The sequence below is a fragment of the Cyanistes caeruleus genome, chromosome 3 (genome assembly GCF_971803275.1).
Source record: "Cyanistes caeruleus chromosome 3, bCyaCae1.hap1.1, whole genome shotgun sequence".
NCBI lineage: Eukaryota > Metazoa > Chordata > Aves > Passeriformes > Paridae > Cyanistes > Cyanistes caeruleus.
The window spans coordinates 81,550,142-81,568,863 of NC_141703.1; the positions used below are offsets into that span (position 1 = coordinate 81,550,142).

At 38.0% G+C, this 18,722-nt stretch overlaps 1 protein-coding gene across 41 annotated transcripts in view; it reads right to left on the reverse strand.

Moving 5' to 3' along the window:
• The window catches only part of DLG2 (discs large MAGUK scaffold protein 2), a 986,702-nt gene that overhangs the window by 16,799 nt on the left and 951,181 nt on the right, over nt 1–18,722 (reverse strand). For 26 of the 41 annotated variants that reach the window (XM_086882226.1, XM_086882222.1, XM_086882225.1 and 23 more), the window contains 2 exons: nt 8,150–8,249; nt 4,346–4,387 (listed from right to left, as the gene is read on the reverse strand). In XM_086882226.1, the coding sequence (XP_086738352.1) occupies nt 4,346–4,387; nt 8,150–8,249 (142 nt within the window). Of the gene's footprint in view, nt 1–4,345; nt 4,388–7,211; nt 7,258–8,149; nt 8,250–18,722 lie in introns of all 41 variants that reach the window. The other 15 variants (XM_086882228.1, XM_086882221.1, XM_086882223.1 and 12 more) reach the window with 2 other exon arrangements.

Consider the following 18,722-nt stretch of genomic DNA (forward strand, 5'->3'; position numbering starts at 1 on the left):
ACTAGCATAGACTTCATAAGAGCATGGCTGTGTGATTCAGCAGCAGCTGTGTAGCAACTCATCCCCTTTAAGATCAAGCCAGCATTTGTTCCTGGCCCCAAAATACTTATAATACTTATATTATTTATAAAGGGTTGGATTCTGCTCTCAAATGTGTCTGTGGTTCACCCTGAAATTAACAGAGCTGAAGGTTATCTGCTGGCAGAAAGAATATTCCACTGTTGGCTTCAGACCTACTGTTCATAACAAACCCAGTGTTGAGGGCACTGGCAGAAGAAATCTGGTTTAGTTTTTGCAACTTCTTGTGGCTTAGAAGTGGCCAAAGAATTTTCTCTTGAGAGCACATTGGAGGACTTTAAATTATATTTTCGAAATAAAAAAATGTCTGACTTCTGTTTTTTTAACCCTGGAGACATAAGAAATACTTAAATTTTTAAGCAATATATTTTTCTAAAAAGTAATGAACACATCAGAGCATCTCCTAGAAAAAGCCCAGTTGATTTTTAACCCCCTTATTCCTCACTGTCCAGGTCACAGCCTGGACATTTCTCAGAAGCCTTCAATATTGCTGGTTTGGAATGGTTCTAGGAATGACCAAGTAGTACAGGTTTTGAAACTATCTACTTTTCACTAAATGCTCATCATGAGAAGCAAAAGTTAGAGAAATGTGTTAAAACAATTGCCAGAGACACACTAGAAAAAATGCAGGACACCTCACTCTGGACTCCAACTGGCTGTTTTTATAGGGATATATAAGAAGTCTGCAGGAGAACACCCTGCAATTGCCAGTCATTTCTTACCCACACACATTTTCTTCTGGACAAGGTGTGAATTGCTCATTTCATAGAGTCATAGAAGCACAGAATCATTTAGTTTGGAAAAGACAAGTCCAACTCTGCCAAGTCCCACTAAACCACGTCCCTGAGCATGTCTTTTAAATCCCTCTAGGGATGGTGAATTAACCACATCCATGGGCAGCCTGCTCCAATGCTGGATAGCATTTTCAGTGGAGAAATTCTGTCTAAAATCTAATCTAAATCTTCCCTAGCGCAATTTGAGACAACTTGCTTGTTACTTGGGAGTAAAGTTTAACCCCACCTCACCTCAACCTCTTTCCATCTGCTCCTCACCAGACTTGTGCTCCAGACTCTTCCCCAGCTCTGTTGCCCTTCTCTGGACACGCTCCAGCCCCTCAATGTCTTTGTTGCAGTGAGGGGCCCAGAACTGAACACAGGATTTGAGGTGAGGCCTCACCAGTGCCCAGTACAGGGGACAATCCCTGCCCTGCTCCTGCTGGCCACACCACTGCTGATCCAGGCCAGGGTGCCACTGGCCTTCTTGGCCACCTGTGTACAGGCAGGCTCATGCTGTTGACCAGCACTCCCAAATCTTTTTCCACCAGGAAGCTTTACAGCCAGCCACTCTGCCGCAACTTGCCACAGTTCAGAAAGCAGTGGGGCAGGCAACCCCTTTCTTCCTGCTAATTTTCTGCGAAAGCAGAAATGGGAAGAGGCACAAGGACAGAGTCACAACCCCATGCAAACCCATTGATTCCTCCAGTAGTTTTCTCCATTGCCCATGAATTTTTCAGCCCTCCTTTTTTCTCCTCTGCATGTCATCAATATACTCCATGTCACAGATTGAGGGCTAGATGAGTCTCCAAGTCAAGACACATGGTGTCCTTGTGAGATAACTCGCACTGCCTCACCTTGAACATACAGACTCCTCTCAAAGTGACACTGTGTCACACTGAGGAACAACTCTGCAACATGGCTGTGTCCAAATGGAGTTAATACAAACTTGGTTCTGTAGCACTGGCTGATGATGGACTCCATTCCCAGCCACCCAGATGCAAACAAGAATAGAAGAAATATTAATTGCATGCTGTCTTCCTCTGCCAGGAATGTTACCTTGGACACTAATTTTTTATTTTTTTATTTTTTTTCCATTAGAAATAAATCAGGAGGCAGTGAGGAATACATTAGGAAATCTTCTAGGACTATGTCTGGTAATTATTCTTCCCACATCAGAGATGTTGATAAGCTTTTACAGTGTAGCATCCTTTCTCAGTCCCACAAAGTGAGAACTGCAGTGAAAAGAGAACTTCCTTTGACAGGCCTCATCTCTTTTATCTCCATCCCTCACAATTTGTTGACTTCACTCTCTGACCACCTGCCTCTCACTGTCATCTGATTTTGCTTGGTTTCTGACATATAATGTTTCTAGGGGAGATTTGTTGTAATGAGCTGTGCAATGGGATATGCTGTGAACACAGCAGATCTCGTATCTGAAGATTCAAAGACTAATCATCTGGAATCAGGAGGGCTTTAATTCTCCGCAGGAGATATGCTGATTTACCATGGCCACGTGGAAATCGAACACAATCAGGTTAGACTTCAGGTGCCACCATGGTCATCTGAAACAATAATTTCCATCTGGGAACCACAGCTGCTAATTTGTCAAGGTCTTGCCTTCAAATATCATGTTAGCACACACCAATGAATCCTTAGCAGATGAAATCAGGCCCTTTGGGCACCAGGTTCTGTATTTTAAAGCCTCTTTCATTTGACATAATCTAAGATGGGCTTCCTCTGCTTCTTAATGGCATAGCTGTTCTGTAAGCAGAGAAGAAATCACTGCCAGCATCTTCTCCACCATGAAGAAGCTGTTGGACATACACTAACGTATGGGAAAATCCAGTCCAAAGGATGCTGCTGGAGTGAGAGCAGAGCTTGTGCAGATGGAAACCACTCTAGAAGGAGGGTGACTGCCATGCGCATTTATTACTCCAGCACTACTTTTTCTCCCAAGTATATGTTCAGCTAACTTTCCCAAATAGTTTCTATTACCTTTCTTGCACCTCAAAAAACACACTTTATTTTAAGCTATTACACAGCCAACAAAGAACTGGCTACCTGGCCTGTCTTATGATCAAATTTGCTAACAGGCTTTTGTGGACATGCCCCAAATATTTGGCTGCATCTGGGCATTCCTTTGAAAGCTGCTGTTTGGGAAAGTTCATCAGCCTAGATTCTCCTCTGGGCTTTTACCCTGAGCTCTCCCTGAAATACACAGATCTGGATGAGATTTGACTTGTGCAAACTTTTGAAAATTTAACCCTTTGATTAATTTCTGATTGTAAAGTCAGTCAGGGGAAAGAGCATCTTGTATCTCCATATGAAAATAATAATAAAAAATTCACCTTTCCTCCTAAGTAGAGGGCACATTAAAAATAAAACAGTTCAGAATTGGATCTTGACAATTCAAGAGTGCCTACTATTTTCTTGTGACTCTGGCAATTGCTTTCCAAGGAAACCTTTTCGATACAAGAGAATACAAACTAATTTACCATTTCTGGATAGGATAAGGTTAGCTGTTTTGCTGAAACAAACCAGTGTTTATCAACGGAGCTCAATTGCTATGCCTTGTATCAGGACTAGTAAACATGAAGTATGATACCATTTATTACCTGAATGTATGTGGGTGCCTAGCACAAGTGCTGAGTGACTGGTGGAAAACTTGATTTGTTAAGCAAATGGCTTGAATAAATGAAACTGGGTGATCTAGCAAGCACTCTGTAACTTCTGTTACCTTTTTAGGAATTTATTTAATGCCTTGGTTTTTTTTTTCTGCTTTTCAGAACTTCCAAAAAATATTGGTTAAATTTATGGGCATTACTAAGAGTTACCCAGAACATACAATCTGTCTCTTTGTTATATGATCACATGGAGTCTGTAAATTCAAGCAAATCAGCCTGAGGCTCAGGCTCCACCTACATGGTATCAGTGACATTCAGTGGCAGTGCCTAAGCAGTGAAGATCTATCTTACCTTTTTTTAGAGGGCAGTATGAATTAGGAAATCTGTACTGTGAAAACTAAGGGCTCAAAAAAATTTCTGGGACTGTTTCTTAGCCATCCATACAGGCATGCAGAAATGCAAGTAAAAATTGTGACCTTGTAAAAAGGATGCCTATTACAGATTTGATTATGGCTGTGCAGTAACTCTACTCTTAAAAGATCATCAAGAAACTTCCCCCCACCCCCACTGAAATAAAGTTTTGTCACTAAATGAAATAATCCTGATTTGCATAGGCTACCCAAAGCCAGGTTTAGTTTTATGGCACTAATACATCACAAGTAACAACCTTTCTCCCTTCTCTTATAGAGTCTGCCAGTTTTCTTTTATAGTTTTGTACTCAAGACATGGTCATAAATTTGAATTCCAAGCCATTTGCTCCAGTGATCTTTTTAACATTAACAAAAGAATAGCAAGGAAAGAAACAAAATAAAAGAAACAGAACAAGCAATGCAAAATAAAAGGACTCTAATGAAAGCAGTAACTTACTGTAGCTACTTTCACTATCGCTGGCATTAGAAGAAACATGTTCTGCAAGAACAGTACAGCAAATTAAAGAACATAACCAAGCACCACAGAGCTGCAGAAACTTAAAAGAACTGCCACAGTCATGCAAAGGTAGTTATGCAGAGCAGAAATAAAAGCTGTGCAGTGACATCACCTGAAAATGCTCAGATATTTTACAGCGGTAAAATGAAAGCTTTGTCTTTTGTGGCATTTTAGAAAGAGACTGTGTATTAGCTACTGATATGTGCCATGGCAAAACCATATCTTCTTGTGATAGACAGTAAATGACATCTCTGATAACTTCCTTTCAATGTATATGATAGTCAACTTGTATCTCACTTGATGTTTTGAGCAATTTCTTGAAATTCAAGTGTCTGCTCATATTCTGCACTATCAGTGATGTGCATCATTAATGCATTGAAACTATTCCTGCTAAACTTCTAACCTGTATCTATCTTTAATCACTGTGCACTATCCCAAAGGATTCTGCACAGTGATTAACAGATTAAAGTTATTTCAGTATCAAACATTGTAACTGTATCTAATCTAACCTGTCCAAAAGGAAAAAAAAGAAAAAAAAAAGCCAAAAAAGCCAAAAAGAAAAAAAAAAGGCAATAAGCCAATGAAAAAACTAAGGAAAAAAAGGGAGGAAGTCTTTTTCCAGAAACTGTCTAGCCTCAGGATTTGAGCTGGACTTTGAAAACCTTTACCAGACCAGTCTGTATTGGAGAACAGGAATATAAGAACTATCATGATGGGTCAGTCTTGTGGTTTGTTAAGTCAGGTGTCCTGTTTCTATTATCATATTCTTGAAAGGAAGGTTAAATCTACATCAAGTAATGTTACTGTTGCAAAACTGTGGTCAGCAGACAATTTACAGACAGTAAGATCATGATACATGCTCTCCAGGAGGTCTGCAGGACCATATTGAACAGTGGTTTCTCCAGCAGAAATGCTGATTACTTTCCACCTGAAAGATCATTTGTCAATTGAAAACTTTCCAGCTGGTCCTGGACTTCTAGAAGCCAATGGCATAATAGCTGTACATGTGTGAGCACCCTGGGTTAATGAGAAGGATAGGAAGAGTGCTGAAATTCTCTGCAAGGTGCTGCCTTTCCTCCATGTACCACTCTAATGGCTTAGGCTTCATAGATTGGGAATGATGGGGCTACTGGAGCAACATAAATGACAAGGCATGATATCTGATAAAAATAGTCTGGGAAACCTTGACCTGGGGCTTAAGAAGATGCTTTTAAAAATTCAACTTATATTTTGAAGAAAACAGCATGACTTTAAGACATTTTGTAGCAAGTTAACAAGGGTAATCTCAAAAGAATATGCTATGCAGGACCCTGAACAACTTCATTTAAAAATAACAAATATCCTTTATAGTAAGAACTGTCATTAAAAAGCATGTCTGAGTTGAAAACTAATAAAATTTGGATGGGTGGGAATGTCTAGAGGTGTACCAGTAATTTAAAACTAGGTGCAATATTAATATAGTCATTAAAGCCTATACATTACCTTGGTGTTACTTTGTTCCACATCAATTTACAGAATTTAGGTAACTTTCAAATGGTTGGATGTTATGAACAATTCTCTTTTTAAGGGCACATATTCAGAAGGGTTATCAGATCTGAAGTCTTTTACTTTTCTCTAGCAGGGAAGGATCTGCATTCATTGCTAATGAGCTGCTATGACACTTAAATGATCATAGAATAGTTAAAACTCAGGTGGCAGTGACATTTGCTGTCTATCACTGACAAAACCAGTCCTGCAGAACCATTCTTCCTTGTACAAGAGATAAAGCTTTCATCTTTAAATTGTGAGCCACTGTATGGCATTAAGTTAAACCATTAAAATGTTCCTTCAACAATTCAGTCAGAAACAGAATTATCTCCAAAACTGTGTGCATGGATGTGCATTCCTGAAATTAAAAAGCACATACAAAACAGTAGGCAATGCAGCATTAACACACATTTTGCTCCAATTACTTGGTGCTTAAGAAAAGGAAAAACAACTGAGGAACAAGTAGCCAAACGCATGCAAGTGGCATTTTGTTTATATTATTTAGCTCTGGATACAGAATTTAATACATCTACATATGTAGAAATCAGCAGCAAATATTTCATTCTATACAGTTTTTCTGGTTCACATATTGAGGAAGCAAAATTGTTTCAGAGCAATGATCTGACATGTTATACACTCTGCAATGCCAAGTCTTGAGACAGGATTGCTGCATCAGAAAAAAATGGATTAAGCTGGTGTGACAGAGAATAGATTGCTAATGGTGAAGACTGGTCCAAAATTAGCTTTGGAGAATGCATGATCTTCTCTAGCCTGCAAATGACTTCTTCCATTAATAACAAATACTAATCTAAAAATTCAGCAAAGTAACAAACACTCCCATGCAAAAAGCTGAAAATGCAGAAGCAACAGCATAAACTAATTTTCTATTGATCTCCTCAGGATGTGATCATGTTAAAATGTTTAACTTTCCCTTTAGATGGAGAGGGAGGGATTGTTGCTGAAAAGAACAGTCTAGGCAGCAAAACGCATTCTAGGTATGCTACTCTACAGAACTGCCATGATGGGAACAATAATATACTGTCAGAAACAAAAGGTGTTATTACAAAAGAAGTGAAAGTGTCTGCTTGATACACTGTATGTTATTTAATACCATCATGCAGAACAGAACGATTGAAACATTTGTAATGCATTCACAGCTGGGTAACAAATAAAACTCTATCTTGTGCATGCTAGGAGTGGAGGGTCCTTAGAGAAGAAACGGAAGCCAAAACAAAACAAAACAAAAAAGGGTTTACAGTGACCATTCCTGGGAACTTACTCAGAGTCTTTGTTCCATAACCGTCGTCACCTAATCCGGGGATGTCCTGCACGGAAGTCCCCAGAGAGAGCAATGAGAAAGGAAGAACAGCCGCAGAGAGGAAGGAAGAAGTCAGTGGAGTTGAAATGGATACTACCATGACTGACCATGTTGATTAAGCAATCTGGATCCCTGCCTTTTCTTTCTGAAACAAATTTAGACTCATATTCTATGGAAATTCAGCCAAAGACAGAGGCAGTGACTGTGAAACATGCCTTTTGGAGCTGTGAGGAAGAAGGAACAACCAGATAAATAAAGTTCCAGAAACTATCCTCACTGGATAAATTTAGGACAGAATTATTAAGAAAAAAAAAGTGAATATTTGGGCTTGGAACTAGAAAATATTTTAATAATGCTGGTTCCCTATATAATTTAAGCAAGCAATAAATGCTTTTGGTGGTACATATTTCAAGATCCAATTTAGTTCTTTAAGCTGTTAACATGGTCGCTTCCTTTAATTGCTAAACTTCCAGTGAAGCTGCCCATGGAAATCAACTTGGTGAAAGTCAAAGGCAAAAAAAGATTAGAAGAGATATTTTAAAAACTAATTAGTTTAGTATTTTCAAAGAAATCATGTTTGCCTTATTTTGAGCCAATTCTGATCTGGAAATATTTCTGAGAGACAATTTTGGACTTATGACAGGTGTCACAACAACTTTGAGGAGCCATATTTCCGCTTCCAAAAGTTAAGGTCACTGCTTTATTCTTCTGGAAATAGCATTTCCAGAGATGGAAGGAGAAGCTGGATCCAAACTGCAGTCATACATTGGTCACAGTAGTAATACCTCTCCTGCCTGCCTATGACAGATATTTGCCTGCATGTGTGGGATACTGGTATCATGCGTGTCACCCATTTGTTGTGCTGCTGCATGTGACATCGTCTCCAAGAGGTTACTTACGTTCTGGATCACTTGTTTCCTGCTCACTCTGCTCCTTGCTCTTGTAGAATGGGAATTTTCGTGAAAAGATGAAGTTCTTTTTACGCTTGTCATTGAATGACTGTGAAGGAGAAAAGGCATGGGGCAAAAACAGGGACGTCTAATTGTTGTCACACTCATGCTGACAAAACAACTAGTTTGTAAAAGTGGAGAGAACTGTAGTGACTCAAATCAGCACAAACTAATTGGCTGCAAAGAATCAGAGGCATGGTGAGGTCTGAAATTTGAAGGCAAAGCTCCTGAAGACTGGATCAATTTTATTCCAGAGGTCATAAGTCATAATGTACAGCTCCTTACTTAGAAACTGTTGTGTTTTGCTTGTTTGGATGAAGGGATACAGATGGTTCAGCATGCTTTGAGATCAAGCCATCCATCTTTAATCACAGCAGACTGTGCACAGAATTAATTAACTATCTGAAAAGAATAGGCTTTAATGTGGAAAGCGGAAGCCTTTGATTTGCTTGTAGTGTGTGGATTCAGCCCTGTGTCAATTAAAATAAAAATTTCTTCACTGGTAGGTGCTGTTGATTTCATAATGTTTTATTTGGCCTCTATTGACAACTTCTTAAGTGTGTTTTAATGCTTTTTTTGGGCATAATGATAAAAACCAACTTGGTTTTATTTTATAGATTTATATCTATGCATTAGGTCTCTCTGGATATACTTTTAGTTCTATGTGATTTAGAAATTGAATTCTGCTGATAAGCAGTATTTCATTGCATGTTGAGCAACATATTTTGCTGTAATTCTTCAAATCAGAAATTAATATATATGAAATTGGGGTTTCTTACATGATAAAACCTTTGACTTCATAAACAATTGCAAAGACTTACACCACTATCCTATGTAAAACCAGGATATGCCTACTTGGGACATTTATTTCTGTTACTAAATAAGGAAATAGGGTCCCTATATAGTCAATTGAAAGAAGCTGGCATTTCTAGAGGGCACACAGAGCTGTAGACAGTGTGTGTCTGAAGTGATCTGTGCTGTCAGTCAGACAATGACCTATAATGTCTCTTATACTGAACATAAACACAGGACTTTGCAAGTGATGACCTCCAAGAGAGCAGAGACCTTCTTAAATCATTTAAAGGACCAATCTCAAGTGTTTGTCATTGCTCAAATTGAATATAACCAGTATTTGGCTCCAGTTCTGCTATGGAATATATTTAGTCTCAGCACACAATTAATTTTCTTCTATTTTGAAATAATGGAATAAAATGTGGTTTAAAATATGTATTTCTGAAAGATGGATACTGAAAATCTGTGTTGAAATAGTTGGATACTCATGTCACGAAAGTTTCATACCACTTTTACATTTCAAGCATATTTAAAGTTTAGTAACTGAAAACAAAGAAAAAAATGCACATGTAGAATAAATGATCCATGAAAAATCTCTCAGAGTATGTAAACATTCAATGTGAAATTAATGTGGAGGTCATGCACAAATAATCCAGACAGCATGCAATTTCAAAACAAAGCAAATATGAAAGAAAGCCAGAGGGGAAAAAAAAAAAAAAAGCACATGAAGGATTAAAGTAATCTATGGATGAAAGGAGGACTGACATGCACAGTACATCACTTTAATGACCTAATGGATATAATTAAATTAAAATGTGTTTTTTGTGATAATTTCTTTTACTTTTCCAAAGAAAGGAATGTAGCATGTTAACATTTCTGTTTGTGAAAATGTTGTTCGTCATGATTTATCTGAATTTGACATAGTAATGCTATTGGCATTACACTTTAAAAGGGAAAAAAATATATATAAACAATAACACCTCAAAAACAAGGGGGTCTTAAAATTACAACCACTTCACTACAGCACTTTGGAATTCAAGAGAATGTTATCAAAATAATAAATAAATATGCTGTGTTTCACAGAAAATATATGAGAAATAACACTTATATATATTGGTTCAATTTTTTTCCCCAACAGTCTAGAGCAAAAACTTCAGAAAGTACATTTTCACCAGAAAAACATATATTATTTGCATGCTTATGCATGATCTAACAGTATACACCAAATTAGACAGATATTTTATACTGTTATATAAACCTTTTCTCCTTTTGCAGTTTCAAGTACTGGCTTGCTTTTTTAATAAGATATTGTTCCACTTCAATTTGGATGATCAAAATCTGGTAATTCACAGCAGATGACTATCATGTGCAGCTATGTCACTGTATTTACACCAGTAAAAAGCTTTCTTCCTAAAATGAAGCTGATCTAGTTATATTAATATCCATAACCAAGTATGTTTATGCATGTGATAATATTTCTTTAGATTAATCAACGTGTATATTCATGTTAATGACCATATATACTAGCATGGTGTAGTCAGAGGGTTTATATCTAGAATAACAAAGAAATTGTAAAACAACATAAAACACTAAAGTGGGTCTGACTCTGCAAACTTATAGAAGTAATTAGCCCTTGGTATTAACTGAAGGAGCTTACCAAGTGTTTATTTCCTTAAATTAAGTGCATGTTTCTTCACAAGGAATCAAAGACAAGAGCCTTGATTTTGGTTTTGTATCCAATATAAATGGTGTTAAAGTCAGGCTGAGGGTCTCCACCTTAAGGATATGAAATCCTGCTGACAACCCCAAAAAGGCTTCTTACAGGTATCATGATTTATATCTCTAATGCATAGAGACAAGGGGCTTGGAAAATAGAGAAGAAGGAGACTCACAGAGAAAAAAAACATATTGCACACACCATATTAATTCCAGATTTTGCTCCATTGGTAGAAGAGCAGAGACCAACACTGAGTGTGTAATTTGTGTTTTAAGAAAGGATCATGTATATGAGGATCTGTGGCAAGGTTAAACTCCAAAATTCCGATGAATATTTGAGAAATTTTATTTCAATACACTGGAAACTTTGGACCTGTCAAATACTCTGGAGCCATAGGCTCTGTATGCTTCTGGAAAGCTGTGAAAATAGATGTAGGATAAATGAGACAGAGGTATTTGCCTACATCACTCCACCTGATACAAAAGTTGCAGGCAACTGGAATTACATTTGTGATAGCAAGCTTAGTCTGATTGAAGAGCATTTATGCAGGCAGAATTTCTGAAAGTCAGTGAAAAAGTGCCAGAAAACAGATTTCTTGTAAGTCGCAGGTTCTTTGACATGATAATGTAAAAACTTGTAATGGCAAATAACTCAGACATTTCAGGAGGTACTTTAAACAGACAAGTGCCTAAGACTAAAAGGCAAATGAAATTTTCAAGTTGTTTGACAACAGAACAGTGACATCATTCACAGTACTTGATCTGCGATGGAAAAGAGACTCTTTTCAGAAAAGAAAAGTGGAGGAAAGCGTTCACTGATGTCCTGGTTTGAATCCTTGCTTGATAGTACTTAAGCACAGACTGTGTTTTGAAGAAGCCAAGAAAAATAATTGTGATGTGCACTGTGCACTGTTGCTTGACCAAGTATCCCCAGATGTCCCCAGTTATGTAAGCCTGGGTTACACATAGCAACGTTCCCTGGTTGTGACAGACATTAAACCGCTGTGTGTTTCTTCTTCTCAAGAACTCTCTTGGGTACTTTTTTGTGTCAACATCAGTTTTATATTCTAAATGCTTTTCCCTAGGCTCAGCAGACATATATATGTTACTCATCAGCTAATAGGGTAATGGTTTTTAAAGGAATTTTTCATATAACATTAAATAAACAATCCACTTAAAAATTTTTCTTTGCAGTGGTAAACATCACAAAAAACAGTCTCAGTAATTTGATAGTTGTACCATACTGCAATAGGCAACTCTATGGTTGTTTACCTTGAGCCTAATTTTTTTTCATAGTGTAGCAGATCCAATCCCTACTATTTAGTACCGATGTGCTCTTGACACAGGTTGTCCTCTTTAGGCATTGCAGAAGATCCTAATATGTTGGGGAAAGACTTTTTAAGGTGCTCGAACACATCTATTTTCTCAAAGCCAATAAACTCTCAACTCATGCTTCAGGAATGCTTTTTTTTGCCATTTCATTCAACAAATGCTAATCCTCAGTTATGAGCTGGGAACCAGTGTACATGGCCACCTGAGAGAAAGCTGTTCCAGAGCACTGGCTGTGAAATTCTTTTTTACGGGGTGTAGATGGATTTCATATGCCATCTAATTTTAGGGAGGTTTGAGCTATGCTTTAACCTAGTTTTTAAGTTAAATTATTATGTATTTCAGTTTTGTTCTCAGATTGGTCTAGCAGTGTATATGAGAAATTAATTTTACTTCTTCTCATCTGCAATGTGCTTTTCTTATTTTTCTTCTTTAATATCTGACTTTAGTTTAAATTCAATGAAAATCCCTCATGTACTCAGCCTTCTACAAAAATCTACAAAATTTATTATCAACATTATGTCTCTGCAATCCTTTGCTCCTGTATTTAACTGACATGTTTTGTATTAGGGAGATTCATTTACACATTTGAACACTGACTTTAATAACAGATTGGGCACTCAAACACTGTTAAACCTTTATATTTGAATATTTTAATTTTATAGATTTCTATATTATGTATTTTCAATCTCTCCCATCATACCAAAGATCTGCACTGACACCAGAAAGAAAATTTTTGGACTGTAACATATACTCAGTGTTATTTCTTCTTAGAAGCATATATATCACCTCCCTGGTTTTATGATGGGCTTTTTCAACTGGCAATCCCAAGCCATGATGAATTTGAAATCTCAGGCTAAATGACCTGACCAAGTCTAGAGGATTGCCAGTGCTGTTGAGCCATTCTTGCTTTCCTGATGTAACCCTACACTTGACCATGGCCTGGGTTCACACACATGGAGAGCACTGCAAAGTGTCCGTGCAGACATGCAGAAGATAAGCTGAGGAGTTGTTAGTGGCAACTGTAATCTGGTTGTACAGAGATCACAGAGTACATTCTCTGAGATGTTGATCTCTCATTCTGCACACACAATTACATGCTGGCAAACAGCACTAGACAACTTCACTATGATTTTTAGGAGATGCAAGGGGAAAGACATCTCTAATGTGTTACGTTCAGCCTTTAGTTTACTTAGATACTTCAAGCCTGGGCTACAGTCATTCCTTGTTGAGATTTTGTACCATATCTGTTTTGATAAGTGAGAATCAACTGGGTGAGAAGAAGCTTAGATGATGAAAATGATGAAAATAACTCTGCTTAGTTTTCCCATGAAGTTGTAGGGAGATTTGGGTGTTGCCAATCCAAAATGAAAAAGTAAAAGCCTAATTAAAAACTCCACGCTGTCTAGCTTCTCCAGACAAGGGTACGATGTCTTAGTATTCATGAGTATGACATTTTAATAATTTTGTTTTTAAATACTGAATTATTGCTTGTTGTCTGCTGGCAGCTCAATTTTAATTCCTGACAAACAACAGTTAAAACCAACATAAACTACCGGGGGAGAAGAAAGACCGACAGACTTTCAAGAAAACACATAAAATCAGTGCTTCCAATTTTTCAAACCTGTATTTGACTTGGTGCAAGGTGTGAAGGGAGTACTTTTCTATGCTAATTTTCATGGTAATATCATTGTTAGCAAGATGAAACACCAACATAAAATCTTGCTTACGTGACAGCCAAGGTAATTTACACGTATCTGCAGGTTGTACACCAAGATAGTGGGAAGGAACTGTCGAAACAGCATTACAGGAATTGATAGCATGAAAATAAGAAAGGGCAAAGCTCCTTGACAGTGAAATCAATCTGGATGTAGAATAATCTTCCCCAAGGGAACTGGAAAAGCCTCGATAATTTTTTCACATTTAAAAGAAATCTGCTAATCTTAAGTACTGTGGGGAATAACACTGCAGTGTCTGGAGTGAAGGGGGTGGTGAAGGGAAAAGAGCTAAATAACAATCCTCTCCCAGCTCTAATATCTGTGTTTCTGTGATGAGATGCTCACAGACCCAGCCTCTCAGAGTTGTGCTGCAGTCCAACGTGGGCTTGGACCTAGCCAAGCTCACTGCAGCCAAATGGGCAGTATGAAGGTCTTCCTCTCCTTCCTCAAGTCTCCAACTGGAATCAGGAAGTGTATTTGATGTTTGGCAATGTTGTCCTAAATGTTCCTCAACTCAGTATTTTCAATATTTTTTTTTCCTGAAAAGGAGCTTTCCCACTTAGAGCTGATGTACATCATCAGCTACTGATCCCACTGATAAATGTTTGTGCATGTGAACCTGTCCCAGCACTCTGTGCAGCAACAATGTCAGAAGTGCTCAGAGATCAAAGGCAGCATAGTGTGCACTTGGCAAAGATTTGGATCTGATCACCCAGACCCACAGGTTTTCCTACAGTATACTGTAGGACCTTTATCCACTTGAACTTCGTTCCTCAGTTATGATAAGTTCTTTATTAGAACTCTGATTTCCATTTGACTGCTGGTGCTTCTTTAGGTTTCAAAATGAAACTGAGGATTTTGGTCTTTATGCAGTCTTTTGAATTAATTTCACTAATAAATGGAGCTGCAGAAGGTATTGGTTATCTGTGCTATTAAAAAAACAACAACCTGCTCATTTATAACTTTTTTTGTGGAAACATTCGTGCAATCAAGTGCTGTGCACTTGTGCAAGTACAAACTACTGCATTAAATGGATCATTGCACGAAGTAAGTTGCATAAAGACCTTTATTACTCTTTGTTATGGAGTAGTGGGGAGATTTACAATACCTACATGACTTCAAACTGTACTTATGGAAAAGATAGTTGGACAGGATAATCTTTTGAACTTCCCTTTTGAGTTAAAAGAAGAGTGACTGGTGTAGCAGGCTGAATTATGGCAAAGGTCTGGCTCAGCAGACAGATCATACCAGGCTCTTGGTTTTAACTGAATACATTGATTTATTTAGGCGTTACACTTAAAGTTATAATAAATAAAGGCATGGGAAAACAAGCCCAAAGTCAGTCTCTAAATTGGTCTGAGGTTTGTTTAGGAGGTGAAGGTCCCACATCTTGCAGTAATGCATCTCAAGTGACCAGTGACACAAGAGGATATCAAGTTAGACGGACTGTGGCTTTGACCCAGATGGCCTCCCAAACATGGTCTCTGAGTCACTAAGGCAATCACTGAGCTGCTTCAATTTAAGTGAGTCAGAAATAAAGATGTGAAATATAGAGCATATCTCCCCTGGATGAGTGGTGATGCTTAATGCCACACTTCTGGATCTTTGTGTGATATCTTACTAGAAGAAAACATTGTTCTCTTTCTAATTCTTTGACAGTATCTACTGCCAAAACTAAAAATTTTTCTTTTCAACCCATTTTTTAGAAGAAAACCCAAGTAACTATGGCATTATCTATACACACATACAAACTTCCTCCTATTTAATTCAGGATATTAGACAGCAAGTTATAAAAATAGACCACACATGAAATTCAACTCAGCACAAATTTCTGCTGGAACAGCTTAGAAAAAAAACCAATTAACTCTCAGCTGTAAACTTTGGTATTTTACCTGTGCTAGCAAATTTCCACTGTGTTACATTTAATCTGTGACTGATTTAAACATTACACTACATATCTTTATGTCAGTGACTCTCCTAAAAATTTCTCTTACCTAAGCAGGGATGGCACAAACTTCTGTGGAATAGGAAGAACAGATACTATAGTTCCTAATATTATGGCCACCTAAGAAACAATATTTTCCTATAAATAAAACACACAGCTTCAGAATTACCAAAAAATTACAGAAAAAATTGTAAAATCTATAAAATACATGTGCTTATATTGCTCATTAACTGAAAAATTACTCTGACAAAATGCCAGTAGGCAGGAATATTTTTCATCATCAGGATAAATTAAATGACAATTCCTGTATTTCTCAAATTTTCCACTCTAATCCACTTTGCTTAAAAATTGCTGGCTGATATTTAGAATTTGTACTTCTCAATAAAATGAGATATGGAAAACAAAAAAAATTTTACCTTAATATTTTCTTTCAATTTGAAAGAAACTTTTTCAAATACTTTACTTTTACTGGATTTTTACAAGAAAGCTATGGAAACATATTTCTTCAGCTGGGTAACAGCCTCAAGTTTGATCTGACAGTTATTTTTTCACTATTTCTAAAACTGATTCACATTCTTAAAAACCAAGGTTCTTTTAGGCATGCCAGTTTCCTGCCAGAGACAACACTGCTACTATGACATAAATTAAAACTGAAGACTCACTTGTTTTCCTTTATTTTTGACTGTACCTGGACCCAACAGGCATTATTATTAAATTACTGCATGTCTTTGTGGAGTGCCTCAAGATAACCTGGAACAACAAGAATCCATACAGTTAATTTTTTCTGGATATGTGCTGTTTTGTCATTTGAATTTCATTTGATTACTTCAGCACATGAGTGAAGCAGATGCTGATGACAGCATTATTGCTAATACACCTTGGAGCGAAGCTGAGCAAAAAGTGTTCAGCTCAAGGGGAATGGTGAGGGCAGCCCAATATTGCAGGCTCAGGTCAATCCAAAAGTGCAGCCAGCATCCACTGCCTGGCACCAGTTCCATCATGAAGTGTGAAGACACAGCTGTGGAGGATGTGAAAACTCATGAAAGAGCAAGGACAGTCGGACAAATGAGATTCAGATTTGCCTCCTTGTCCTGGCTACAGAGAGGGGCGTGGACTTAAGTGCTGTGAACATGTGACCAAGCTGTTGTTCTATACCACACACATCATCCCTGGGGTATGTGGATTCAACAGGAAAAGCTGGGTACCCTTTACTGCCAGTCATCCAGTGTGAGTGCCTTATTTGAAGTTTAATTTCCTGCTGTTATTAAAACCAGCAAATCTCCTCCCAGAAATAAGTTGTTCCACAAACAAGAACAATGCTGAGATCTGTTTCTTCCATGACATCCAATCTTATCCCCTTTTGGAGGTCTTAAAGCTTTTGTCAGAACTTAAATCCAACAGAGAGAGAAAACCATAGAATCATAAAATATCCTGAGTTGGAAGGGACCACCAGAGATCATTGAGTCCTGAGTCCAGCTCCTGTCCCTGCACAGAACCATCCCCAAGACACCATGTGTCTGAGAGCATTGTCCAAATGCTTCTAGAACTCTGTCAGGCTTGGTGCTGTGACCACTTCCCTGGGGAGCCTGTTCCAGTGCCCAAATACCCTCTGGGTGAAGAAGCTTTCCCCAGTATCCAACCTAAACCTTCCCTGACTCAGCTTCTTCCCTTGGGTGCTGTCACTGGTCACCAGAGAGAAGAGATCAGTGTCTGTTCCTCTGCTTCCCCTTGTGAGGAAGTTGTAGTCTACAACAAGGAATCCCCTTTGCCTCTTGGGAATGATGACCCTGTAAATTACAGACTGAGTGCTAATGAGCTCTCCAAATCAGCAGCTTTATGAATGTACTCAAATTGGGGATTTCCCTCTACTTTTATGTTTGTCCCAGTACCAATCACTTTAGGAAATCTGTTGTGTCAAATATCTTTCGAAAAGAAGTGCAAAGAAAAGTTGATCAAAATCCACTGCATAAGTAGAAAACTTTCAGATTATGGACTAGAGAACTGCTTCTCCCTAAAGGTGGTGAACCTTTATACTCAGAAAACTGAACCCTAGAATTTATGTTAGAAAAAAATCTTCATTACTCGGAGAGAGGGTATAGACAGCCTAATACACTGTAATGCTTTTTTTCAGTCAGGGATTAAACTGAGCTAATTGCCTTTTTCTCTGCATTGATACACCCAGCTCTGCCCCAGTAAACCACTAGCACAAATGCTGTACCTGAGACAAGGGCAGGTGTGACTGTAGCTTCTGCTTAGTGACAAATAATCCAATTTCCATAGACACTCATAGAAGAAGAAATGAAAACAGGGTTAAACTGCAGCAGTTCAGCCATTTCTAAGGATGAGGACAGTGAGGCACTGAAGCGGGTTGTTTGGGAAGAATATGAAAAATCTGTTGTGGCAGCTCTTTAAGCAGATATTAGACTAAATTTGGATATAGAAGGAAGTTACACACGAAACCCTCAGGGCAGAGGCAACCACCTGAGGTTCCTAAAGACCAGTCCTGATCTGTTTTGATTACTAGGGCTGAAAATATAATTTCTAGAGCATAAATGGTTTGGAAACATGTGGGTTTATTTGTTTGGCTTTCTCCCCTGCCCTCCTTCAAATACTTAATAAACTGTCAAAAGGTGTCCTCTGTATCAAGTTCTGTCTGTCACTGGATTTTTGACACTTGGAGGAGAGGTGCATTAAATATGCAGAGGGTTTTGTTTACCCACAATACCAAATTTGCTATCTCAGTCAGGTTTCGCTTTTTCCTTTCATGCTTCAGTGCAATGTTGCTAAAAGGACAATCAAGCAAGAATATGACCCTACATTTCAGGCATCTGTGGGATCTGTAAACAGAATTTGCACATAAGAAATATTATTAAATGTAATCAAACTTCTGACTGCTGTAATAAATTCATTTGGAGGCAACTGAAGAGGCCAGCTGAGTGTGATGTAGGTGATCTGACTGAAATCTGAAAAGAACCGTGGCTGACAAGCTAAGTGAGTAGAAAAAACCCCTAATGGGTAGTGA